The 25,348-nt window shown below is 70.2% G+C and overlaps 1 protein-coding gene across 2 annotated transcripts; it reads right to left on the reverse strand.

The window, feature by feature from the left end:
* Positions 1–24,902, reverse strand: TTYH3 (tweety family member 3). 2 transcript variants are annotated; one of them, XM_045824680.1, is made up of 15 exons: positions 24,553–24,902; positions 12,357–12,526; positions 12,133–12,244; positions 11,754–11,974; positions 11,389–11,484; positions 11,127–11,199; positions 10,770–10,845; positions 9,024–9,079; positions 8,405–8,497; positions 6,829–6,921; positions 6,540–6,676; positions 5,573–5,746; positions 4,870–4,945; positions 4,102–4,202; positions 1–2,685 (listed from the first exon to the last, which is right to left on the reverse strand). In XM_045824680.1, exons 1-15 carry the CDS (start codon positions 24,673–24,675, stop codon positions 2,670–2,672), a joined length of 1,617 nt encoding a protein of 538 aa, XP_045680636.1. In that variant the 5' UTR covers positions 24,676–24,902; the 3' UTR covers positions 1–2,669. The 2 variants fall into 2 exon arrangements, with proteins under 2 accessions (XP_045680636.1, XP_045680639.1); XM_045824683.1 differs by lacking the exon at positions 4,102–4,202.
* Between the last annotated feature and the right edge of the window lie 446 nt (positions 24,903–25,348).

The raw sequence follows: 25,348 nt of genomic DNA on the forward strand, positions 1-25,348 counted from the left end.
TGTTTTTTAAAATTTGTTTATTTTAAAACATGAAACCCAAGCTGAATAGAAACCACGGAAATTATATTGACGAGGTTTTAGTATCTGCCAAGAAAAATAAAGCCCCAAAGATATAAAAATTAAGCCCCAGGCCCAGTTTGGGGTGGGGAGAAAAAAGAAAAAACAAACACAGCGACAGCACATCCAGCCATGGCCCTGGGGAGGTCAGAGGTCGGAGGTCAGTGACCTGTGGCTCAGGCCTCTGTCCCCAGTCAGCTCGGATATTCAATCTGGCGGGAGGGGGCCGGGAGGGGTGGAGTCTCCGTGAAGTTATCTCGAGAGACCGTGTGTGGCAAACGTGTGACATGTGGCTGAACCGAGACCTCCCCCCGCTGGGCCCCCGGGGGCTGCCCCCTGCTCTCCCTCCGGGCTGGGCGGGGTCCGGGGTGGGCAGGGGCGGGGGCTTGGACTGGAATTGCATAGTGAGATGGGGTGGGTGTGGATGGGAGAAGGGTCAGGGCCCTCCGACCAGGCCTCCCACTCACTGCCCCGGCCTGGGGCAGCAGCCAGGGCCCGCAGGCCAGGTGTCCCAGGGGACCCCGCCTCCGGCTCACCCAGCCTTGTAGGGGCCGAGCCCCGGGGGGCTTTGTGGGCTCCTTGCCCCCCACACGGTCGAGCACCCACCCCCCAGGACGCTGCAGGGCCAGAGGGGCCGAGGGCGCACGGGGGCGGCGGTGGGGCTGTGTGGAGAGGTTCGTGGGGCGGGGGGCTGGTGTGGGGGCGTGGGGATGTGGGGAGGTTCGCAGGGTGGGGGACGGCCAGGAAGAGGCCCCAACACAGAACAAAAGTAAAACCAACGTGGGACCCCCCCCCGCACGGCTGAAGCTCATCTTTGACCCCTTGGATTCCTCCCTTCTCCTGTGTCCAGCGTCCATGAGTGGAGGGACGGGAGGGCGTCAAGGGCGGGCGGGCACACCCTGCCCACACGGGGTGGCGGGGTGGGGGGGGCTGCACGTTGTCACAGGTCGTGGGCGGGGCTGCTGCCCCCGCGACCCACTGCGCCTGGGGCGGCCTTGCCAGGGCCGTGCGGAGCACGAGGTGGGCACCGCAGGACGGCTGGGCCCTCCTGGTGGGAGGCCTGGATGCTCAGGCCACGGCCACTGGCGCAGGGCGGAGCCCAGGGCACAAGGGGCAGCAGGCTGTGGCCCGGCCCCTGGGGGCCCAGAGCACCCCACAGCGCCCCGCAGCGCAGCAAGGGCGAGGTCCAGCCATCCCAGGAGCCCAGTGTGAGTCCACTCACGCCCCTCCCTTCCCAGGGCGGAGGCCGACCCCGGGCGGGGCCGGTGCGGCCTGGCCTGCCCGCCCGTTTGGTCCCAGACACCAGCACAGAGGAAGGAGGTCCCAGAGGGACGCCGGCGGCCTCTCCGCGGCGGGCCCAGGTGGGCTGCTGCCCCGTGCGCCCCCTGGTCTGTAAACTGCCCGGCCCGCTGCCCGGCTCCCTCTCCGGGACCCCGGCCGGGGGCCTCACAGGCCTCAGCCGGCACCAGCCCCTCAGTGAGAGGCCGGCCACGCCAGAGCTGGGGCTGGCCCTCCCCACCCCGGCAGGAAACGGCAAACATTGTACACTGAAGCCAAAAGCACCCGAGGGAGCCTCGCTCCCACTTCACAGGTAGGGAGGCCGAGGCCACAGGGACCACGGTCCTGCAGCCCTCAGTCCGCCCGGGGGCAACACCGGCCTGGGGGGGCTCTCGGGGCCTCGGGCAGGTGCCCATGCGCCCCCCACCCCCACGTCCCCGGCAGCAGCACCCGAGAAGAACCGGAGGCTCCGGCCGGACTCCCGGCCAGCTGTCCTGGACTCGGGGTCCCACGCGCCAGCCTGGCCGGGGGATCCCGGTGGGTGGCCGGGGTGAGGTTAGTGGTTAGTCCCGGGGGCGGCAGGGGCTGGGCTCATTCACAGGAGGCTCCGGGACACCGCACCTGTCCTGGGCGGAAGGGGGCAGGGGGAGCGTGCTCGCCGGCAGCCCCGTGGCCCGCCTGCCCTAGAGATGATGAGTGTGGTTAGTGCAAGAGGGAACTGGAACCAGCTGCCAAGTCTGGGGGGAGAGGGAGGGGTTTGGCACCAAGAGGGCGGCCAGCACTGGGTGAGCGGCCCGGGCTGGGCGTGACGCCTGGCGCCCTCCTGCGGCGTGGAGGGTCCGGCGCGGCTGAGGGAGAGAGCGATGCAGGGCGGAGGCAGCAAAGGCGGCCCCTTGAGGGGAGAGAAGGGGGGACGCACTGCGGAGCGGAGCGAGGAGGCGCCGGCACCAGGGCACGCCGTGGCCCAGGGCGTCTGTCAGGGCTGCGGAGGGAAGGAGGGTGCCGCGAGGCGGAAGCTGCAGAGTTCCAGGGTCCCCGGGGCGCAGCGCCGGCCGTGTGGCCCGGAGCAGGGCTCTGTGAACCTGAACCCTGGGAGGGCGGAGGGCGTGGGGCTAGGTGTCCGGGCGAGTCGCCGGGGTCCCCGCCGGGAACTCCAGGCTCCTGCAGGGAGGGGAGGGCGGGCCTGGCGGGCAGCCCCGAGGGAGGCGGGAGCAGCAGTGCTGGCCTGGGGGCGACGGGGTGATTGGCACGTGGGGCGGTGGCCAGCCTGGCGGTCTAGTGGCCGCTGCCGCTGGAGTCGGGGCGAGGCTGGCTCGTGGCGAGGTATTTGGCTCTCATGCTGGACGTGTACTGCGGGGAGAAGGGGGGCTTCGGTGAGCAGGGCGTGGGCACAGCCTCAGCCGGCCCGCTGCAAGCACCCCTGGGGGCAGGGCTGATGGCTGGCAGCCCAGGGGGAGGGCTTGGGGTGGGGGGGCGGGCAGCTGGCCTGGTGCAGAGGCCGGAAGCCCTGAGGGCCCCATCCCGGTGCGAGGGGCACTCTGCCCGCCCCGAAGGGCCCAAGTTCGAAGGCTCCCCGCAGGCCCACGACCTGAAGGCCCCCCACAGGCCCTCCTCCCGCCTCAGGGTGCCGGCTAAAGGGCTGCGAGCGGAGCGCCGCGCAAGGGGGGGGGCGGGGCGAGCTCCAGGAAGAGTCCGGCGGTCCACGAGGACCCGGAGCAGCGGGGCCGTGAGCCACGCCGCCCTATCACCCCGGGAGAGGGTGGCCCCGCAGCTGCGTGGGCCCCTCGGGCCGAGGCGATGCACTTAGCTGGGGGGCCAGCCGCGGGCTCCTCCCAGGTCCCAGACGCAGGGGCAGGCGCGGGGGGCGGGGGGGGGGGAGGACCGCACATCTCACGGCCCTCGTCCAACCCGAGGCACGAGGGCTTTGCTCAGTGCACGTGCGTGTGCGGGGCCTGTGCACATGTGTGCATGAGTGCACGTGTGAGTGCATGTGTGTGCCCGTGAACACTTGTGGAGCAGGCGCGTGCTACCATCCATGTGTAAAGGGTCCCACGCCCATAGGGGTGGGGACAAGGGCCGAGACCTGTGACAGAGGTCATCAGGGGTCAAGGAGCCTGGCAGGCCGGCCCCCCAGCCACATGCTAGCCCACCCTACGGTCCCTAGGTCGGGGGACCGTGTCCCCTGGTCTGGAGAGCCCTCCCGGAACTCCTGGTGGGGAGGGTCTGTCCTGCCCGTCGGGGGCCAGGAGGGACACAGAGGAGCAGCAGCGGGCATGGGGGCCGTGGCATTCCGTGGACATGCGGCGGGGGCGGGGGCGGCGGGCTGCGGCCCAGACCGCCGAGGGAGCCCATGCAGGCGCGCAGCACTATGGGGACGGCCGGGCGCAGCCCGACGCTCGTCGGCGCCCCCCTGTGTGCACTTCCGGACATGCAGGGCCGTGCCGCGAGGGCCAGGCTCGCCCGGGGGCCCAGGTGGACGGTCTCCTGGCCGGGCGGTGCCCAGGGCAGCTGGGCCGGGGGGCGGGCCTCACTGCCCCCGGTGTGGGGGTGACGGCCCAGGGCCGGCCCCGGAGGTCTCTGTGGCTGTGCTGGAAGCCACGAAGCGCAGGGGCCTGTGCCGGCCCCACAGCACCGACCGGGGCGGCCCCGGGGCACCTGGGTCGGGCCCTGGCCGGCCCCGCCGCGGGCAGCAGCGAGCGGAGGGCGTGAGGCGCGGAGGCGAGGCAGGCAGGCGCTGCACAGGGCAGGGGCCAGGCGGGTCAGTACCTGTCACTCTGAGGGCACGGCCACCACCGCGCTCGGGCACTGTCCAGGGGCTTAAACTGCCAGCCCGTGTGGCTGCCAGAGTCCAGGGCAGCCAGATACCGCTAGGAGGGCCCAGGGTGGGAGGGGTGCAGGAGAGAGAGAGAGAGAGAGTGGCCTCAACGCCAGGGTGAGGGCCCAGCCGGGGGCGGCCGTGGGGGCGGGAGCACGGTGCCGGCGGGGCGACAGCCGGGGAGCCCGTGGCACCCCGGGTCCAGGAGGCCCAGGCCGGCTCTGCTGCAGGGCACAGCGGGGCCACTGCACAGCAGGGCGGTTGTCCTGAAGCAAGGTGACCGTCGGCCCCTCTGGCCAGCCTGTCCTTTGCGGCCCACTGCCTCTAGGAGGCCCGCTGGGGGCCTGCCCCTCTGCACGCTCCTCCTCTTTGGCACAAAAACGCCCTGTCCCCCCCTTCCCGTGCTTCAGCCCCGAGGGCCGAGGGGACGCCAGGCTGGTCTGGAGCGGCCAGGGGCCAAGGCCTGGGCTCAGCTCCGGACGCCAGAGAAAGGAAAAGAGGAGGAAACAGGTGGGCTGGGAAGCAGCAGCCAGGGCCCCTCTGCGCTGAGCTGGTGGCCAGGCCGCTGGCCTCTGCTGCCCACTCGGACCCCAGAGCACCTCAAGGCCAGCGTGCAAGCCCACCCAGCCCCACTGGCCCGGCTGCAGGTTCACAGAGGACCACGGCAGACCACCCAGGCGGCCGGGTGGCGCCCCGCCCGCCCTCCGGCCCCGACTTACTGAGGGTGGTGGGGACTCGCGCCCGATGAGGGGGGTGTTCTCACAGCGGGGGTTCTGGAAATTGGCATTCTGGCTCCTGAGGAGAGAGGGGCCGCGAGTGGGCGTGGGCCTCGGAGGTCCCAGCTCTGGAGCTGGGCGAGCTGTGTGCCCCCCCCACCGCTCTGCCCGGTGCCTCCAACCACGGCTGCGGCAGGGGGAGTGCACCCTGGGTTTTCTCACCGTCCCTGGGTGCTACTTCCTGGCAAGCGCCCGGCACAGTAACCCAGGGCTCAGAGTGGGTGGGCCCAAGGGTGTCCGCCTGTCCACCTCATGCCCAGCCCGGGCCTTGGGCCACAGCATCCCCGCGGCCACCTGGACACAGGCCCTGCGTCTGACCCCGTGGCCTCCCCGTGGCCTCCACCCACGTCTGCCTGCGTACAGAAGGCCGACCCCACCCCACGCCCCAGCAGCCCCCTTGGGTGGAGGAAAGTCCAGCCCTAATGTGGCCCCACTGTGGGACGGGCCCCTCTGCCCAGCAGCCCCTGCCCCTGGCTCTGCCGGCTCCTCCAGCACCCTGTCCGGCTCACCCGCCCGGGCTAGGCCCGCCCTCTCACCCCGCCCGGGCAGGTGTGCCTGTGGCCGCGCGGAGCTCCTGCCGCCAGCTTGGCTCGGCGCCGCCTGCCCCTGCCCCTGGGCTGCCCCCCTCCCCCCCCCCGCAACTCACATGTACTCGGTGACCGGGGCGTTGCTGACGGTGTGGGCCGCGGCCGGGATGCTGGCCTCGCTGCCGTAGCTGCTGCCGCAGCTGTACAGGCTGGGCATGTGGACGCGGTAGAGGCTGTCATGCGCCTGCCGCGGCCCCGGGCCGGCCTCCTCCTCCCCGTCCTCGTCCGGGCCCCTGTGGGGAGGGACACCCGGCACAGGGGTCAGGCCCCGAACTCACCGTCGCCACCACCACCACCGTCACCACCGCCCTCGTCGTCGTCACCGCCCCCGTCACCACAGAGAACCAGGGAGCAGAAATGCAGGCGGAGGGAAGGGACTGGGGCTGAGTTATCTGCCCCCAGAGCGGGGCCCCCGAGAAAGCCCAAGGGGGAGGAGGGGCAGGAGGTGGCTGTGGGAGAGAAACCACGGGGCCCGAGAAGGGGAGGGGCTTGGCGCCCTGACACACCACCCCCCAGTGCTGACTGGGGAGACGAGGCTGGGGCTGCCAGGACCCCCGCCTCAAAGATAAGGACCTAGCGGCCCCCTGGGAGGGAGCTGTCACTCAGGTCGGCCGGCCACGGAAGCCACAGCCGCCCAGGGCCTCCCCAACCAGCCCACCGTTCGCCCCACCGCAGCCCTGCACAGCGCACCCGGGTTGGGGGCGGACGGGGCGCTCCGAGGCCAGCCGGGGGCGCGGCGGGTGTGGGCGGGCAGCCGGCCCCACAAGAGGGGCCGCTCCTCGCCGCCTGCTCCGGCCTCACGGCGCCCCCCATGCCCGGAGCTCCTCGGGCTCAGTGTCCCGCCTGTGACACGGGGCTCCTCCAGGGCCCCCGCCTCACGGAGACCGCAGGGGTTGATGGCGCACCAGGAGGCCCCAGTGCCTGCCTCTGGGGACCAGGGCGGGGGCGTCCGGAAGGCAGGCCCCTAAGAACGCCCCGTGGGTGGGCCGTGGCCAGGGAAACTGAGGGCGTCCCCGAGCCCCTCACCTCTTCTGCTGCCAGGTGTGCGGCACGCTGCAGACGACGGAGCTGAACATGAGCGCGGTGACGAAGGAGAACAGCGCCAGGTAGATGAGGCCCTCGACGCCGTCGTAGCAGAAGCCGGTCAGCGCCTGCACGTAGTCCTGGGCCCAGCGGGGACGGGGACGGCAGGACGGCCGGGTGAGGTGGACGAGCTGGGGCTGCGGCCCAGCCCGCAGAAGCCTGGGCCGTCCCCCGCCCCCACCACGGCCCTCTCCCCGCCGCAGCCCCGGCCCCGGGAGCCGGTCTCACCCACCAGGTGCAGGCTGCGGCAGTCCACCAGGGCTGTGAGCTGCTGCAGGTTCACCTCCGTGCCGTTCAGCACCTCCTGGACGCGGAGCAGAGGGTCCTGGGGACACACACCACGGCCGGTCGGCACCGCGTTGGAGCGGGGAGCCCCAGCCAGCCCCGGGCGCCTGAGACTCTCCCAGGTCTCCGCCCCCCTTCCCCCTGACATCCAGACCGCCCCGCACCCCGCGATCTCCACTCAGGCCTTGAGGAGCCCCAGCTCTCACGAACGGCACCCCCAGAGTCTGGCCTGGCCTCAGGGAGACCACTGAGGACACGAGGGGAGAGAGGGACAGCAGGACCCACAATGCCTGTCCAGTACAGACACCACTGTGTGGCCCCTCATTGTCACGGAAGGGACAGGTGCACCCTGGTGTCTCCTGACATGGGCCTGGGTCTTTTTTTAAATCCTCGCCCGGAGACATTTCTTTCATTCCTTTTTTTTTTAAGAGAGAGGCAGGGAGGGAGGGAGGAACTCTCCGCCTTCCAGCCACCGAGCCTGGGAGACAGAGGCCTAAGCCGCCCGTGTGGCGCTCTCTGACGGTACCCAAGCAGCCAACACACCTGCCTAACCGCTCGGGCTGCAGAGCACCAAGGGTGTCCTGGCAGGAGAAATAAAAGGTTGCCCTGGCTGGCGTAGCTCAGTGGATCGAGCACGGGCTGCGAACCAAAACATCGCAGGTTCGATTCCCAGTCAGGGCACATGCCTGGGTTGCAGGCCACGGCCCCCAGCAACCACACATTGATGTTTCTCTGTCTCTCTCTTTCTCCCTCCCTTTCCTCTCTAAAAATAAATACATAAAATCTTAAAAAATAAAATAAAACACTATATTAAAAAAAAAGAAAAGGGAGTAACATTAACCTAGAATTAACCTAGAGTGTGGGGCAGTGTGTGCGCCTCTGGGGGCCTGACGGTGGTGGCGGTGGCAGTATCGTGTGTGCACGTGCGAGAGAGAGAGAGAGAGAGAGAGAGAGAGAGAGAGAGAGGGAGGGAGGGAGGGGGGCACTGCCCAGCGTCAGGGCTTGCACAGTCCCTGCCTCACATCCCCAGGACGCCCCCAGGGGGCGCACCTGTGCAGGAAGCACAGCCGGCAGGTCGTCACTTGGTCCTTGCACCTGCTCTCAGCTTCCCTACTCTCTCAATAGGAGGAGTCTGAGCGATTTTTAAAACGCAGGGCAGAGCCCTGGCTGCTGTGGCTCAGTGGACTGAGTGCCAGCCTGCGAACCAAAGGGTCCTAGGTTCAATTCCCAGTCAGGGCACCCGCCTGGGTTGTGGGCCAGGTCCCCAGTAGGGGTGTGCGAGAGGCAACCACACATTGATGTTTCCCTCCCTCTCTTCCTCCCCTCTCCCTTCTCCAAAAATAAATAAATAAAGTCTTTAAAAAAGTAAAATGAAGAACAGAATTCTTTTGAGAAGCCACCGAAAGTCCCCGGGGACAGGGAGGGAAGGAGGGAGGAGAGGGACGAGGAGCCTCTGCGTGGAAGGGTGGGCAGGACACCCCTGCGCGGTGGCGCCGCCCGGCGACCCCACGCCCGCCCCTCACCTTGGTGGCCGGGGCCTCCCGGGGCGCGGTCTTCAGCAGCTCGGCCACGATGTCCTGCATCTCCACCAGCGCCTTGTGGCTGCCCGACAGCTTCTGCTCCACAGACAGGCCGGCTGAGGGAGGTGAGGCCGGCAGCCCACTACCCCCCACCCCCGCCAGGCCCTGGCTCACACAGGGCGTCGGGGGGGCCTGCGGGACACCCTCCCTGGCCCCCAGGTGCCACACACCCAGAGGGTGCAGACCGTCGGAGGTGCAGGGTCTTTCAAGCAGACAGGTGGCCCTCAGGACCCTGAGGGTCAGGCAGCCATGGGGAGTGACGGGCAGCCGGCTGAGGGTCTCCCTCCCAACCCACCGTGGCCACGCCCGCCCACTCATTCTGGAGCCCCCACGGGACCTCCACGCCCACCCGTGGGCTCGGCCCTGCAGGGCTGGCCGGGGGCAGCCCAGGACATGAGAGGGGCCCCAGGGATTTGGGGGGCACAGGGGCCCTGGGGCGGCAACCCGGGTGGCAGTCTGTGACGTCAGTGTGGTTTGCCCAGCTGTCTCCCCACCACACTGTGGTGGGCCCGGGGGGCTGCAGACACCCCAGGTGAGGGGCCGGGGCGGCCCGCGCTCTCACCTGCTGGAAGGGGTTGGCGGCGCGGGGCGAGCAGGCCAGGTAGTACTGCAGGATGTCTGCGGGGAGACGGTGGCGGCTGAGTGGGCGAGGCCACGTGTGCTCCCACAGGTGCACACGTGTGTGCAGACACGCCGGTGTGTCCATGTGCACCGACACCACATGCATGCGGGCGTCGGTGTGCTCGCCTGTGCACACGTGTTATATGTGTGGGCGCACATGCATCTGCATGCACATGTGCACACAGGTGTGTGGGTGTGTCCGTGTGCCTGCCGGTGTGCACATGTGCGTGTCTATGGTCACGTGTGGGGGGAACGCGGCCCCCAGGGGGCCGGGCCGGGCCCAGGCCCCCCTACTGGGCGTCCCCGCCAGGGGCACGACTCTCGGAGGGCAGCCTCATACCTGCCCTCCCTTGGCGGCAGCAGACGGGGTGCTGGGGGGGAAGGGGTGGTTGCAGGCTCAGAAGACCCCCGGGATGCACCCACCCATGGGCCACCTGGGCAGGACAGCTGTCCTGTCTGTCCCCACCCCCTGAAACAGAGTCAGTTCAGCCTCCGGCATCTAAAGATGGGGACTCACTCACAGTTCTGACTCTGGAAACCCCAGGAGACCCCGACCGCCTGCCCCCGGCCCCTCCTTGCTCTCTGGCCCCTGGGCGCCCCCGGGAGGTGGGAGCTCCCGCCGCCCCACAAACAGGACACTGGCTTTGCAGCTCCACACGGCTCCCTTGCCGGGGGCTCCCGGGGGCCCAGAGCGGGATGGGCATGGGGGCGGGGGCTGGAGGGGGGGCAGGGCTGGCCGCACCCCCGCCCAGCCCCTCAGGTCTGGGGCCCCTCTGAGCGCGTGTGGAAACACCGAGAAGTCCCTACTTCACGTCAGCCGCCGTACACGGGGCTGGCGTGCGGGCCTCGTGCGGGACCACGAGTGTGAGGGCCTGGGGAGGCAGGGCTGAGGGCACCAAGGCCTGGGACAATGGCGGGGACAACTGTCACCAGCCTGGCCGGCCCCTGGCAAAGCAGGCTCCCCTGCCCCCACGGTGGGGCTCCTCGGGCTTAGGTGGAAATGACTCCTTAACAAAATAGGCCAAATCCAGCCCCCCACGCTCGCCCCTGGGACTTTCTTGGGCAAAGGGGAAGACAGTCCCTTGAGGGCCGGTCAGCACCCTCCTGCTCTGTCCCCCCCTCAGCCCGCAGCCCTGGAGCCCTCCCGCCCCTCCCCCACCCCCAAACTTCTGGGGAGTCCCGGCGGCACTGCTCTCCCTCTGGACCAGCAGCCGCCCCTCTAGCCTGCGGGCTCCAGCTGCCGCGCCTCCCGCCGGCTCCCTCCCTCGCCCCCTGCTGCTCCGGCAGCCCAAGGGGGCTTGAGGAAGCCACTCACCCCCCCGCACGTCTCCCCCGATGGGGCCCTGGCGTGAAGTCCAAAGTCCTGAGCACACACCTGGCCCCGGTGCCTCCCGCCCTCTCCTCTCGCCACGGGTGTTTTCCGCCTCACCAGCACCCCCGAGTGTCTCTGCCTCGGGGCCTCTGCCCACGGGGCACGGCCGTCTCGACTCCCACTCGGTGCCCCGCTTGGCAGCAGCTGCCCGCCGTCACCTCTCCCCATCACTCGCACCCTCCTTGCCCCCCGTGTCCCTGCCCCCTCCCATCGTCAGCGGCCTCCCCCTGACCCTGACGACCCTGTGCCCCGACCACGTGCCTCGGCCTCACTCGGCGGGGCCTTCCCAGCCCAGCCCCCGGCACGCACACTCACCCCCACTCAGCACCGAGTGCTCCTCCACCATCCTGGTCACGTAGGTGTCGGGGTCCACGCAGAAGTCGCTGGACCCCTGGAACGGATGCGGGCGAGGAAGACGGGGCGACCCGGCGGGGCCCTCCCACCCTCCGCGCTCCGGGGTGGGGCCTGAGCCCCCAGGGTCTGCTCTCACCCCGGAAGGTTCGCTTTGAAGGGTGGGAGGAGGGGCGGCAGGGACGTGCTGTGCACCCCCGGGCAGGGCCCGCCCCTCGGGCCCTCAGCGTCCCATGGGAGTCGGGAGGGGCGAGGACTGAGGCTCCCTCCCCGCCCCACGACGGGCCCTGCAGACGAGGACACCCCCCGACTGCCACTCACCACAGACGCAGCCAGCTCCACACCCAGTGCGCCCCAGCTGATGACCAGGGCCAGGACCCCCAGCAGGCAGACCCTGGGGACGACGAGAGCTGGTCAGCACCCCCAGATACGGTGTGGAGGGCAGACAGCGGTGCTGCCCAGCAGGCTGCAGGCCAGAGGGCCAGCTCCCAGCACACAGGTGTGGCTCTGCACCCTCCTCCCCAGGGGCAAACCCCGAGCTTGACCCACCAGTGGGGGAGGGGAGGCCAGGACACAGACTCACCCAACCAGGATGCCCTTGGAGCTGCGGATGAGGCCGACCAGCACCAGCAGGCAGATGGCGACGTCCAGCAGAAGCAGGCCCAGGTAGCCCAGCCACCTGTGGGCACAGGGGGTGTGGGCCCCAGGTGGCGGGGGGAGGGTGCGGGTGCTGGGGTGGGGCAGGTATCTGCACTCGGGCCGGCAGAGTTGAGGCAAGCAGCTGGGGACCCAGAGGGGCACTCATGGGCGGTTCTGGGCTGTTGGGGCCGGAATCAGTCCTTCTAGTGGCTGCTGGAGTGGCGCTGGCAGCCAGCTGGCCATTGGAAGAAAAGCCCAACCCCGGGGCAGCGGGGCCGGGAGTGGCGGACTGTGAGGAGCGCACCGCACCTGTACCAGTCATAGAGGTCCACCTGCTCGGCCAGCGTCTCCAGGGACACGTCCGGGTTCCTCCAGAACGGGATGGCGGCTGTGTAGCCCAGCAGCGTGTCCAGCAGGCCCTGCAGCCGCTGCACCGCCCGCAGGGGCTCGGGCCGCGCGGCGAGCTGCCGCTCCAGGCTCTGAAGGCTGGGCTCGGCGGAGCGGTTCAGGGCGGCGGCCGTGTCCCACACCTGCGCCAGGCCGGCGGGTGAGCCAGCGCACCAGCATCCCACACACGCCCACCCCTCGGTCGTTCCACCCAGGCTCCTCCCGCAAGCTCAGGCACTCGCGCAGGCGCGGGGTTGAGCGGCGGGAGGGGGGGCCCCCTGCCATCTGGGCAGCCACTCACGCGGTCCTGGACCCCTGCCACTGTGCGGTTGGCGTGGCGGAGCGAGTAGGTGGCCCGATGGACGCCGTCGCTGGTCTCCCCGTTGCCATAGAACCCCACGGCGATGCCGGCGCTAAGACGGGGCGAGGCTGCGTGAGGGCGCCGGCATCCCACAGGGGCCCCCCCTACATCCCGCCGTCAGGCCAGGCCCCGCCCCCAGCCAGGCCCCGCCCCTCCCCGCTCACCTGCACACCAGCGTGGCGATGATGACGCACCAGGCGGTGCAGCAGCAGTCGGCGTCCAGATGCTCCTCGCTCTTGCGCCGGCGGCAGCACAGCCAGAAGGAGTAGAAGAGCAGGAAGAGGAGGTCTAGGGCCAGGCAGGCCAGCGCGGTGGCACCCAGCAGCAGCAGCGCCTGCGGGCGGGGCAGCGGCGCTGGAGGTGGGGTCCCGGACCTGCACGTCCCACCCGAGCTCCAGGACAGGGCACCCGGCACTCGCTCCCGAGGAGCCAGCCCTGCCCTCGTCTGGGGCTGCGGCTCCCCAACACCCGTGTGCGGCGCCCGTGGTCACCCAGTCTGGTCCTCAAGCCTGCACGACACACCAGGACCCAGTCCAAGCTCCCCTGGGTGGAGCCAGAGGGGGGAGGCCACGGGTCCGCTTCTCCTACCCCGCCCCGTGCCCCTCGCCATGGGAGCTGTCACCTCCTGGGCTCCAGAGCCCAAGGTAGAGTGTGTTTGAGCAGGGTTCCCCTTGGAGGAGATGCTTGGGGGGGCCGGCCGGAGGACAGCCTCTGAGCGGAGGGGGGCTCCATCCCAGGGAAGGCCCCGCCGGGGCCGTTGGCATGGAGCCCCCCCTCACCATTGCGCTCAGGCTGTGCTGGGCCTGGCCACCTTCCCAGGACCCTGAGCCCCTGCGTCGCGAAGGGCCCAGAACTCTCCACCACTCCCAGGGTCCCAGAGGCTGGGCTCCCCCATGGGCCCTCACAGGGGTGGGGGCAGACCCAGCACCGGGCCTCCGGTGGCGAGACAGGGCACCAGCCCCGCCCCATCTGGGCCCCACCCCGGGGTCAGTTTGTGTCACCCCGTTTCAAGGATAAACTGGCTCCGGAGGAAGCGTGGAGGAAGGGGGCACCGCCCACGCCACCGGCCCTCGGGGACCCTCAGCACGGGCCTCAGGGTGGGAGACAGAGGACCAGGTGCACCTCTCGGGGGCATGCAAGGAAGCACCCACCGAAGGCTGACACGTGGAGGTGCCCACCCCAGGGACCCATCGCAGTTGTGGTGGGGCCACCGGCACCTCTCAGCGGCCCTCACCAGCCCCCCCCGGCCCAGACCCCAGGAGGACCTGGGAACACCCTCCCTCCCCACGCCTGAGCCTCAGCAACCGGCGCTTCCGTGGGCCGGAGCGGGGAGCTGTTGGGGGTGGAACACCGGGGCTCCCTGGGGCCAGAGGCTTGGCCAGAGGCACTGGGACTGCATCCGTCTCCCTGGAGACGGTTGCCAGGCAGTGTGGGAGGAAGGCACTCTCCAGGGGAAGGCCAGGGCACCACCGGGAGGCTGCAGTCACAGGCTGCTCCTGTCCTTCCCACTGGCTGCCCCGCGCTGCCGCCCACCGAGCAGTCCGGGCCCGGTTTGCAGTGGTGGGAAAGCTTGACCGCCCTGCTCACCGGCGGTGGGGGCGGGGAGCAGGCCTCGTGGGGCTGGCACCAGAGCCACCTCTCCGCCAAGGCTCCCTCGAGGTCCCGGGGCACTCAAGGTCACGGGGACACGGGCCAGGACCCAGTCATGGTGGGGGGCACATTTACCTTAAAGGGCTCGGCCCCTGGCACCAGTTCTAACCTACCCAACACCACCCAACTCGGAGAATCGATAAACATTAGGGTGCTTGGACGAGCGCCCTCTTGTGGGCTCCCTGGGTCTGCGTGCATGCGCACAGGCTGGACCCCGACCAGGGGTGCCGCAGGGCCTGTCCGACCGGTCCCCACAGGTCAGGGGCAAAGGGCAGCTCAGCCCACCACCCGGGGCTTGGCTCCAGGGGACGCCTGCACTTCCGGAACCAAAGCCACCCGCCAGCCCCCAGCCAGTCGCCAGGCCCTGCCGCTGCGGCTCCTCCCCGGACCCTCCGTCAGGCCCCCCACACTCCTCCCTAGAGACCTGCACCCCACTGAGCCCCCCTCAAAGCCCTACCCGCCCAGGCTCCTGGTTCCCAGGGCCCCCCTAGGAGAGGGGGCGAGGTCGGGGTGCAGGGCTTGGAGCTCCACCCGGCGGTGAGCAGTCCCCGCCGACCTGCGGCCAGGACGCCGGAGCTCGCCCACCTGGATCAGGCGCCTCAGCGGCGCCAGGACCACCCACTCCCGTTGACCAGACGAGAACGCCGAGGCAAGATAAGCGTCGCAGGCTCCTGAGCCCTAGGTGCCTGGGGCGAGGCAAGCTGGGAGGCGCCGGGGCCTGGCCGGAGGTGGGCGGGTGGGTGGCGTTCCTGGATCTTCTTCTACAGCTTTGATTGGGCTCCTTTTTTGTTGTTGGGTTCTTTTTGTTGGTTTGTTTTTCTGTTTGCTTTTTTTTAAAGCCACGAACATGTACGGCCTTTATAATTAAAACACAAAACCAGAACCTGGGAGCAGCTCTCCCCGGCGGGGCGTGGGCAGCCGCTGGCCCGAGCCCAGCTCAGCCGCGTGTGATCCCATGCGGCCTCCCGTCGGCTCTGCTGGCTGTGCAGGACGGGGTGGGCGCTTCCCGCCCCAGCCCCCCGGCCCTGGGCCCTCACACGGGGGAAGGGCCCTGGCAGCCACGAGGCCCAGTCGGGGCCCCTCTCGGTTTGCAAGGCCCCTGCCAAAGCCCGTGCCCGGGTGCCCAGACCAAGGGGAGAGACCGCCTGGGTGTCCCCACCAGGAGGCCGACAACTGCCCTGCCCGCTGCTGGACAGAGGCCCGGGGGAGGGCCTCCTGCCAGGCTCCCACCCCAGCCCACCCCCTGAACCCAGGCCCCCAAGGGGCGCCTGGCCCCCAGGGAGTCCCAGGGAGTGCTGCCATGCAGCTGCTGCTCCACCTGGTTCTCCACGGGGCCTTGAGCCAGCGACTCTGAACTCCGTGCCTCGGTTTCCCCACGTGTGAAACGGAGGCAGGCACGTCGCTCTCCTGGACGGTCACGGAGATTAGAGGAGCGGCCGTGTGCAGAAGCTTGGAGCAGCTCCCCCGCAGGGAGCCTCTGGGAGGGGTCAGGGCCCTTGGGGAGGGGGCAGGCGGCAGGTGGGTGCCCTGCTGCCGGAGGGGAGGGAGCCCAGGGCCGCTCCCGGGCAAGGTGGGCGTGTGCACACCCACGTGTTCATCCATGCCTGCTCACACATTCACACACACGCCCACATGTGCACACAGGCACACCTACAGCCGTACATTCACACACAGGTTCACACCCACACATACCCACGTTCACACATGCACACGAAGGGGCTGCCCCATGCGCTCCCCAGCAGTGGCCACCAACTCCCAGGGGTGGTAGGTGGTGGGTGGAGGGGGGCCAAGCCCCTGGGCACCAGACACTCGCCAGAGACTGGACAGGGCACAAGTGGCCGGCCGGCCGGCTGGGGGCAGCCTCACACACAGGACACTCCCAGGCAGCCCCGCCTCAGGGACCCGAGTCAGGGTGGGGCCGGTGCCCCCAGGCCCAGGCCCTTGGGAGTGACAATGGGACCCGGGATCACAGCAGGGCACCAAGGGCACAAGCGCCTCAAGCCCGGGAGGCAGCAGCAGGTGGGGGCCCCGGCGCCCCGAGTTGCCTCTGCAGCCCTGCATCCGGGGAGCAGCCCTCCTCCGCTGTGAGGACAGGGAGCCCACCTCCAGCACCCGTCTGCCTGCCTGCACGTCCCCCAGGGGGCGCTGGAAAGGCCTCAACAGGCACATCCATTGGCAGGGACCGTGCCCTGTGGCCGAGGCCTGGCGCAGAGTGGGCGCTCAGAAACACGGGGGCCCCTGACCCCCACCCCAAGCTCCGAGAGGCTGGGGGGGCTTCCTCTCTGTCAGGGCCAGGACGGCTCCTTCCCAGGAACGTTGAACGGCAACCCCACCGGGTGAGCAGCCCCGCAGGGCCCCTCCCAGGGGGGTGACAGCGCCCTCCCGGTCACACGGGGCGGCCCGGCTGGGGGGCGCCGGCCCAGGGAAGCAGCATCGGGCTGGGCGGCTGCTTCCTCCAGCCCCCGAGCCCGGTGCCACACCCGACCTCTGGCCCAGTTTCCTGAGGACAGGCTCCCAGGGGCCCGGCTTCCGCCGGCATTCCCACGGGGCCCGCCCCCCTCCTTTCCCCGGGCTGGCGTCGCCAGCTGCTGCCCGGGCCCATTCAGAAAGAGAATGGGAACTGTCTGATCAGCATCTGGGCTCGGACCAAACGGAATTTTCCGTCTGTGACGGAAGGGATGTCAGCCCGTGGTGGGGTGTGGCGAGGTGCTCGGGCCCACGCCCCGACCGCCAGCCCTGGCGAACAATCGCCTGAAGCGGTAAGAGTGTGCTGGGCTCAGTGAGGGCCGAGGGGTGAGGGCTCGGGGGGCCCCCCCGCCCTCCTGGACCCCCGTCCTCCTCCAGGGCCCCGCAGCCCCTGCCGTGAGGCATGCCCAGAAGAACGCCCTGGCCTGCACCCATGCAACCCCCTCTGGCGCCCTGAGGCCCCGAAGCCCACCCACTTGGGAAACACGGAAGAGCCAGAGCTGGAGGTCGGAGGCCTCGCTCCACCCCAGTTCAGGCCCAGGCCCAGGCCCAGGCGGGAGGCGGGTCAGGCAACCAGACAGGCCCCAGCCCCCCACAGGTCCTCTCAGCCTGGGCAGCCCCGAGGGGTGAGGGGTGGGGGGATTCTTGGCTGGGCCCCAGCCTTGCTGGCACTCTGGCTGCAAGGGGCCTGGGCCCCAAGCCCGCCCCATGAGGGCTGTGGCGGGACCACCAAATCTGCCTAAAAGCTTTGCAGCGGGAGCTCAGCGCCACCCCACAGACGGAGAGCGAGAGAGACTTGTAGGCCTCCTGCCAGTTCCTGCCACGCCTCCTGTCCACCCCCCGCCGACTGCCCGGACCAGGCCGGTGCGTGTGCGCACCTGCGCACAGCGGCAGGCTCAGTGCCACGCAGGCCACCCCGACGTGCCCCAGGCCGCCGGGCTGGGAGCGCCACGAGGGACCTGACCAGCACCCTGCCGCCGGCCCGGCCCAGCACCCTGACCCCTCTGCGGTCTCGCCGTGGAAGTCACCGGTTTTTCCTCGAAGGCACACAGCTGGCAGGGCGGAGGCAGGATCCCCGCCCAGTGGGGCAGCAGCCCAGCCAGGCCGGGAGCTGGCGAGGCCCAGGGCCCGCAGGCCAGCCCACCTGGCCTCGGCCCTTGCCGGCCCTCCCTGGGGGCAGGCCCACCAGGGGGCAGAGGGCAGAGGGCAGGGTGCGCCCCCTTCCTTGCGCTGGTGACCCCTGCCCCCCTGGGGCAGGAAGGCTGGGTGGCCCACAAAAGGCCCCTGGGCCCGCGCCAGCCCGAGTGGGGAACGGAAGCACCTGTGGCATCTGGGCTCGGTGCCGGGCCTGGTGCTGGGGCGCCAAAGACACAGCCCTGCTGGGCTGGCGGGGGGCCCCAAGACCCCAGCAGGCAGGCCCAGGGGCTTAGAGATGGGGGGGGCTTGGGAGGGCACCGAAGCATCAGGCGGTGTTCCCTAAACTGTCCTCCGGGGCCAGTGGATGCCAGCAGGGCACCGTGAGGGGCGGGGACAGCTGGGCCCAGGCCTGGGCCTACAGCGCCAGCGGGCAGAGCTGGGGGTCCAGTGGGTGGGCGGGGGAGCAGTGGGCCCTGGACTGTATCTGAAGGGGCGTCCCACCCCAGTCCCAGAGCTGCCTTCTCCAGAGGACGAGGCCAGGAGGGGGCATCCCGGAGACACCCTGGAGGGGACCCCTCCCCTGCGTCTGGGCTGGGGCCCGGGGCCTAGGGGAGGGATGGGGAGGGGACATTGGGCCGAACCCTGTGTCTGGGCTCCTGCTGGGGAGGCGCACACCCCACAGCCGCCCCACACCACTGAGGCCCGGCCTCAGCCACAGACTCACTGGCCCCCAGGCCGCCCAGGCAGGGGGCCACCCACTTCCCAGGCCAGGGACCTGAGACCAGGGGAGATCCCCAGAACCCTCGCTTCAGTGACAGAGGCAGGGTGGGAGCCGGCACAGGCCTCCCGAGGAAAGCTCCAGAAAGGGCCCGCTCGCCCCCCGGGCCAGGCCGCGGGGCCGACCAGCCGGGCGCCGGGCTGGCTGTGTGGCTGCAGCCCCCCGCCCCTCCAACACGCCTGGCTGTGGCGGCCAGATCCCGGCCAGAAATTAAAAACAGATTTCCACCAAGCGGGGCTCGGGGTGTGCGAATTCCATGCCGGTGAGCTCGCGGCCCTGCCTGAGTGCGCTCAGCCAGCGGCCAGCTGGGCAGGAGCCTGGGAGGGGCCCAACTTTCTGTCCAAGCCGCCCCCCCGACCAGGGTCCGAGGTCCCATGTCCAGGCCAGCAGGTGGCACGCAGACACACGCCAGCTGCCCTCAGCACCTCGCAGGCACACGCCAGTGACCTCACCCTCCGGAAACCGTGTGGACGGCGTCCCAGGGCCCCAGAGACACGGGCAGGTCATCCCCGGGCCCAGCACCCCCCCCAACCCCCCCGGCCCAGCCTGGGGCCGGTGTGTAGGAGCACTGGGGCCCGGCTCTCCCCGCCCACCCACTCGCCTGCGGTGTGAATGGACATCAGAGGGCCCAGCAACCAGCCTGGTCTATTTCCGTCCCCTGGTCTCATGTCCCTCCCAGCGTGATGCCCAGCAAACTGCTCTGCTCTTCACCGGGACTCTGTGCAAGTGCCCCTCTCGGCCGCGGCCGGGGACCCGGGCCACGGGCCGCAGACGCAGCCGCAGGCCACCTGCACCACCAGACTCGCCTCTACCGGGGGCAGGTGACCTGGGGGTGCGGCCCGGCCTGCACTGGACTGAGGGCCCCTCGTGACGGGCGGGAACCCAGCTGGGGGCGTACAGGGCCAGAGCGGGCAGCCTTCTCCGAGGCAGAAGGGGTCACCTAGGTTTTGGGGAGCCCAGCCTCACCCCAGGCCCTTGGCCAGCGAAGGACAGGCCTGGCCATAGTGGTGGCTGCGGGAGGGAACAGCCTCTTTGGCACCCCGCCCCTCAGAGCACCCCCCTGCCCCTCCTGTGGGTGGGAGGGGGGGCACACCGATGGCACAGCCCTCAGAGGAGGGCAGGGGAAAGGGAGACTAATGGGGGCCCACGCTGCCCACCTGTGGCCCTGCCCCACTTGGCCCCGCTCCCTGGGGGCACGCCCCACACCCACGGGCCTGTCCTGGCTTCGGACAAGAACAAGAGTGGCCTCGTGGCCGGCTGGCACCAAGCCCTTCCCACCGCTGGCACTGGGCTGGCGGCTCGGCCTTGACAGTGGTTACCACCACAGTCCTCCCGCCCTGTCCGTGGCGCGGACCCCCGCTGCCTCCGCAGACACCGACCAATGGGGACCCCTCGGGAGGCCAGCTGGGCAGGCGGCAGGCCCAGTCTTGTCGGCCTCTGCCACCCCGTCTCCCAGAGGGTCCCCAGGGCAGGCCTGGGCCCCTCCTCAGGGTCTGGCTCGGGGACATCCCCTGGGAAGTGGGCCCCCTGATCTGGGTGGCAGGCCCAGTGTGCGCCCTTCAGAGTCTCGCCCACTGAGGGTGCCGCCCGCCCCGAGGCTGTGGGGAGCCCCGGGGGCCCCTGAGGGCTGCATGTCCTGGCCCAGCACAGAGCCAAGGGCAGGACCCCCGCAGACCCCAGGAGGCAGCGCGACCGGGTGCTCCCGGGGTCCTGCCGCTGCCCCCGTCACGTGCCCGATCCCTCAGGGGCCACACGGGGCACTTCCCATGTCAGTGTCCCGTCTGTGCCTGCAGATTCGGTTCCTCTTCTCCAACTGAGGACTCAGCAGAGTGCCTGTGGGGGGAGGGGGCCAGTCCTGCCGCCCGCTGGACCCAGGAACCGCTGGGGGCAGGGCTGTCACGGAGAGGGCGCCCGCTGGCCGGCATGGGGCTGATGGCGCCCACCCCCAGGGCCAGCGTGGGGCTGCCCAGAAGACCGTTTACGGGAAAAGCAGCACAAACCTCTCGGGCAGAGCGGGTGTGGCCTGGGGGTCGGAGCCGCCTACCCAGACCCTGACCAAGAGCCCCTGGCAAGGGACAAAAGAGCGAGGCCCTGCATGTCCCCTAGAACTCGTCACTGCATCTTCAGACCCCGGAAAACCAGGAGCCGGTAGCCCAGCAACAGAGCCTAGTGATGCAGCCCCCGCTCCGCCGCTGGGCGGGAGACCCAGAGTCGGGCCCCAACGCCTGCCCCTCCGCAGGTGCGCACTCCGCAGGCGGCGCAGGCCACCAGCAGGCCACCAGCAGGCCACCAGCAGGCCAGCCCTCCGCTGGCCAAAGGCAGGCACGTGACCCCGGCGGTGCCAACTGGATTCTGCCCTTGGACTCTGACCCCGGCCAGGAGGGAAACAGACAGAGTCCATGCAGCCCCGCGGGGGCTTCCCTGCCCACCCACGCACGGGCCTGCCCCCCGAGGCCCGGCCCTGAGCTCTGTCCACGCAGGGGCTGCTGCAGAGGCCGCCGCCCAGCCCCCGCGTGCTCTGCCGTGCGGCACGTTCTGTCACTCGCAGTCCCCGAAGCCGGACCGCTACCTCGGGGTGCAGGCCGAGCGTCGAGAACCCAGACCGGGGGTGCAGGCGGCTGGAAGGGCGCACGGCGCGACTCTAGCGCTGAGAGCCCCTCCCTGCCCCGCACCAGCGCTCGGACGGACTCCGGCCGGAGGGGCTCCGTTTCCGTGCTCACGCTCTCTCCGGTTTGCCGAGTAGCCCAGGTGTGCACCCACCTCCCGTGAACGAGAAGAGAGCCCGTAAGCGCTGTCGTGCTACCGGAGTGGGTTTCCTTCCGGTCAGAGGTGGGGACGGCGGCCGGGCCTGCCCCCCCCGCCCCGTCCGTCACACGGGGCTGCCCTGCCACCGCTGACGGGCGCAGGCTGACCTGGCTTGCATCGCGTCCCCCTACGGTGCCGGGGGCTCCCCTCCCCCCAAGTGGCCAGCAGCCCGGGCTCACACACCGCCGGGCACAAAGCACTCTCCACCTCCCAGGGCAGCACGTTGGGGCCAGAGCAACTCCCTCATTCTGGGCCGAGGCGCGGGCTCCTCCCGGCCTCGGGGCCTTTGCACGTGCCCTTCCCGCTGCCGGGGACCCCCTTCCCTGAGGCCTCCGCGTGGCTGCTTCAGCCTCTCATGTTTGGGGTCACGCCAGCGACACGCAAGCACTTGCATCTCTAATGAGACACAGGCCCCTACGTGGGGGAACCTGAGGCGACTGCTGCCATCTGTCCTGGCGTGTCGGCCGGCGTGCCCGCCGCCGGCCAGGCCCCAGGGAGGAACTGGCCTGCCGAGTGCCCACAGCCGGGCTCCTGGCCCCCATGGAAGGTCAGGCAGCACCTCTCTGCTGCCCGGTGTGTGGCAGCTCCGGGCACCCAGGGGCAGCTCAGCCTCAGGGGCACCAGGCCGGCAGTCCCTCCTGGTGGCAGGTGGGGGTGCGGCACAGGCAGCCCCCCAGGCTCCTTGGCCTCCTTCTCCCATCACAGATACCATCAGCCTCACAGAACCAGCACCGCATGCCTCCGCTGTCTGTCCGTCCAACAGACTCCACAGGCCCCCAAGAGATGCGCCCGTGGCCAGGGAGTCCCTCCTCTCCAGGATGGAGGCCTGAGTGGGAATCCGGGAGCCTGAGACCCTCAGCCAAGAGAAATCACAACCTTCAGGTTGTGAAACACACCCGCACCCCTGCAGAGGGGCCAGCTGGGCTCCGGGAGGCCTCAGGACGGCCCCCACCCAGGAGGCCCCCAGCCACCGGCTGCCCAGCTGACCCTGGCTCCTGAGTCAGGAGCAAGAGGCCGGCAGCAGGGTTCTGGCCGACCCCCCCTCACTCTGTGATTCCGGGCCAGTCTCCTCTCCCTTTGAGCGTCAGCTTGCTCATCTCTATAACGAACACGGTCCTCATCCCCAGGCTCGTGTGACAAAGGGCTAGTGATAGATGTCCCCACAGAGCACCCTGAAACACAGTAGCCCATGGGGCTTTCCAGCGGGTTTTCACCAGGGCTCCCAACAGTGGACGGGGGGCAGGAAACAGCAAAGAAGGCCGGAGACTGGTCTCCCATCCACCCCAAGCTTGCACCAGGGCCCCCCTTCCCCTGGATGGCTCAGGAGGTAGAAGCGCCCAGCCCACACAGCAGGAGAGGGCTGCGGGGCCCCTGCAGGCCAGGCTGGGGCTGGAGACAGGCGGGTGCCCCGGCCCAGAGGTCAGGAGATGAAGACCCACCACCCACCAGTGGGCCAGGGCAGCAGCCCCCCACAGCAAGGAATCCTTCACCGAGGGAGGCTGGAAAGAGCCCTAGCCAAGGCCCACGGTGCCCCGTCAGCCCCCCCGGGAGGGAGCTCCCTCTGCTGCCTGCCCAGCGGGGAGCAGGAGCCCAGGCTCTGGCATCCCCGCTGCGACCTTGGAGAGAAGGTGCACCAGCCCAGGGTCTAGGAGGAGGTACGAAGCCTCAGAGAGGTCTCACGCTTGCCCAAGGGCTCCGGCACGGGGGGGGGGGGGGAGGCAGGCCACAGGCCTGGGTCTGGCTCACCCCGCAGCCCCCCGCCGGGAGCACGGACGGCGGGGGATGGAGAGAGGCCGATTTCCACCCCGTGAATTATTCAGTGGCTCGTTCTGCTCCTCGGAGAGGAGGCAGGAGAGAGGGTGAGTCAGAGCCTCCCACAGCGACGAGGGAACAGGGCTCGGGCAGGAACCAAGCTCCTCTCAGGAGCGAAGAGCCCTGTGGGAGGACGGGCCGCGCCGAGGGGCACCTGGCCACCACCCCGAGGCCTCCCTGCCGTCGGGGGCCTGCCCCTTGCCCACTCCCGCCCAGGTGTCCTGGAACCCCAGCTGGGGGCCCACGGAGGACGGCGCCCGGAGTGCCGGAGCGAGGCCCACCCACCCAAGCGTGGCGGGCAGCAGGGACAGGGGCAGTCCAGGGGCCAGCAGGAGCGCCCAGTGCGGCCGGACGCCCCCGGGGCTGCCTGGAGCTGCGGAGCTGACAAGGAGCCTCCGCAAGGGCGGCCCACCCTCTGGCCTGCGGAAGCAGGGCCTCCAGGACAGATGTGGCAGAGCCGGCACACGGAGTTCCTGGGGGGCCCAGAGCTGGTGCCCCCACACCGGCCGCCCCCCAGGGCTCGGCCTCTAGAATGCAGGGATGAGGTTCTGTAAAATCCTGCTGTCTCTGGGTGTGCCTGGGCCGGTCCCTCGCCCCCCTCTGGTCTGCTCAGACACAGGTCTGCAGGACTGGGGGCACAGGCACCAGGCGAGCGCTGGGGGGAGCCTGGGGCTCCCCTGCAGAGTTGGGGTGCCATGGGCTTCCCGTTCTCTGCCCCGGATGAGGGAGGCCACAGAGAGAGAGGAGCTGTGAACAGGTGAGCAGTGACACGGGCCACCCCGGCAGCTGCGCAACGACCGTCAGACAGAGAGGCCCCGAGGGGTTCCCATGGCCAGGTGACCGGGCGCCCAGGTCGTGAGGCTGCTGGAATCTGGACCCCCAGGCAGGAAGAGAAAGCCCACAGCCAGGCCCCTGGCCGGGCACTCAAGCAGCAGTGGCTCAGTGGCAGGGCTGGCATTGGGGCTGGGCATGACCCCAGGCTGAGGGTTCCACGGGGACAGCCTGGTCACCGGGGGAGGGCTGGGAAGGGTTCCGCCACCCCCGGCTCGGCCCAGGCTCAGCCCCCTCCAGCCTTCCAGGCTGAGGCCCACCTTGTGTCCCTGCAGCCGGGCCTCCCCCCTCAGGGGCTCCTGGCAGCCAGTGTCGGGCAGGCCAGGTGTCACCAGAGGCACACGGCACTGTGTGTGCCTCCCACAGCGGGGCAGCCCAGCAGGTCCGCGGGGCCGCATGGGTAGGGGGCTCTTCCTGGCAACGACCTCCTACTCCCCCCCCATCCCGGCCCCCCCCACAGCCCCTGTGATGGACAGGGGCCTGGGCAGGAGCTGACAGCTGGCAGGGGGGGCTCCACAGAGGGGAGGGGGGCGGCTCCAGGGGACCCCAGAAAAGAGGGCCTCAAGCAACGCCAGAGGAAGGCTAGAACCTGCAGGAGGGCGGTGGGCCCTCGATAGGGGAGCGGGTGTCCTTGCACCCTGAAAGAGGAGAGACCCGAGACCCCGAAGACCCTCAAGAAGGGGGGGCGGCAATGACTCATAAGGAAAAGTGGGGCGTTTTAAGACCCTCAAAAAGGACGGGGAGAGCGACCCTCGTGGAGGGGGCACCCGATCCACAAGGAGGAGGGCTGTGACCCTCGATGGGGGAGGGGTGTCTTTAGACCTTTGAAAGGAAGGGCCATGACCTGGGGCCCTGACCCTCGACCCGGGGGCCCACGTCACCTGCTGGTAGTCGGTGTCCTCGGGTCGGAACTGGCTGCTGGTGGTCTCCCAGCGCAGGTTCAAGTGCGGCAGCCGATGCAGGAGGGTCACCCACCAGGGCGCCGTGTAGCTGACCCCGGCCATGGCGGGCCGGCCGCCTCGGGCGCGCGGCCGCGGCGGGGCTCCTCGCTGGTCCGGGGCGCCGGGTTCAGGGGCCCGTCGACCCCGGCCTGGCAGCCCGCATAGCCCGCGCGCTCCTGGGCCCGGCCCGGCCCGGCTCGGCCCGGATCGGCTGCGCTCGGCTCCCCTCGGCTCCCCTCGGCCGCCCGTGCCCGCCGCCTCTTTGTTCGCCGCCGCCACCGCCTCCGCGCGCCCCCGCCCGCCTCAGCCCCGCCCCCGAGCTGCCATTGGCCTGTTACCCGAAGACCCCACCCCTCCCTCTAGCCCCGCCCCGTCATCTAACTCCGCCCAACGCCGCTATTGGTACGTTGGGTAAGGCTCCGCCCACCAGTGGCTCCACCCTCCGGCCGTGGGGCGCTTGGCAGGGGAGGCCAGGAGGACCCGCGCCCTCTCCCCATCCCCAAACGGGAACCAGGGTCCGAGCGCTGGCTGCACCTCACCAGGACTGTCGCTCGTCAGCTCGACCATTGCACATTCATTAAGCGTCTCTGGGGGTCGGCCTGGCGCGGTCGGGCCGGCGGGGGCGCGCAGCCATGGACCCAGTGGCCTGTCTGGAAAATAAGGATGATCTGGGTTCAGACCCATTCAGGCATGGCTACCTAGAGCTGTGTGACCTTAGGCAAGCGACTTAACCTCT

This window comes from Phyllostomus hastatus, unplaced genomic scaffold (genome assembly GCF_019186645.2).
Source record: "Phyllostomus hastatus isolate PE091 unplaced genomic scaffold, TTU_PhHast_1.1 phas_contig_150, whole genome shotgun sequence".
In the NCBI taxonomy this organism is placed as follows: Eukaryota; Metazoa; Chordata; class Mammalia; order Chiroptera; family Phyllostomidae; genus Phyllostomus; species Phyllostomus hastatus.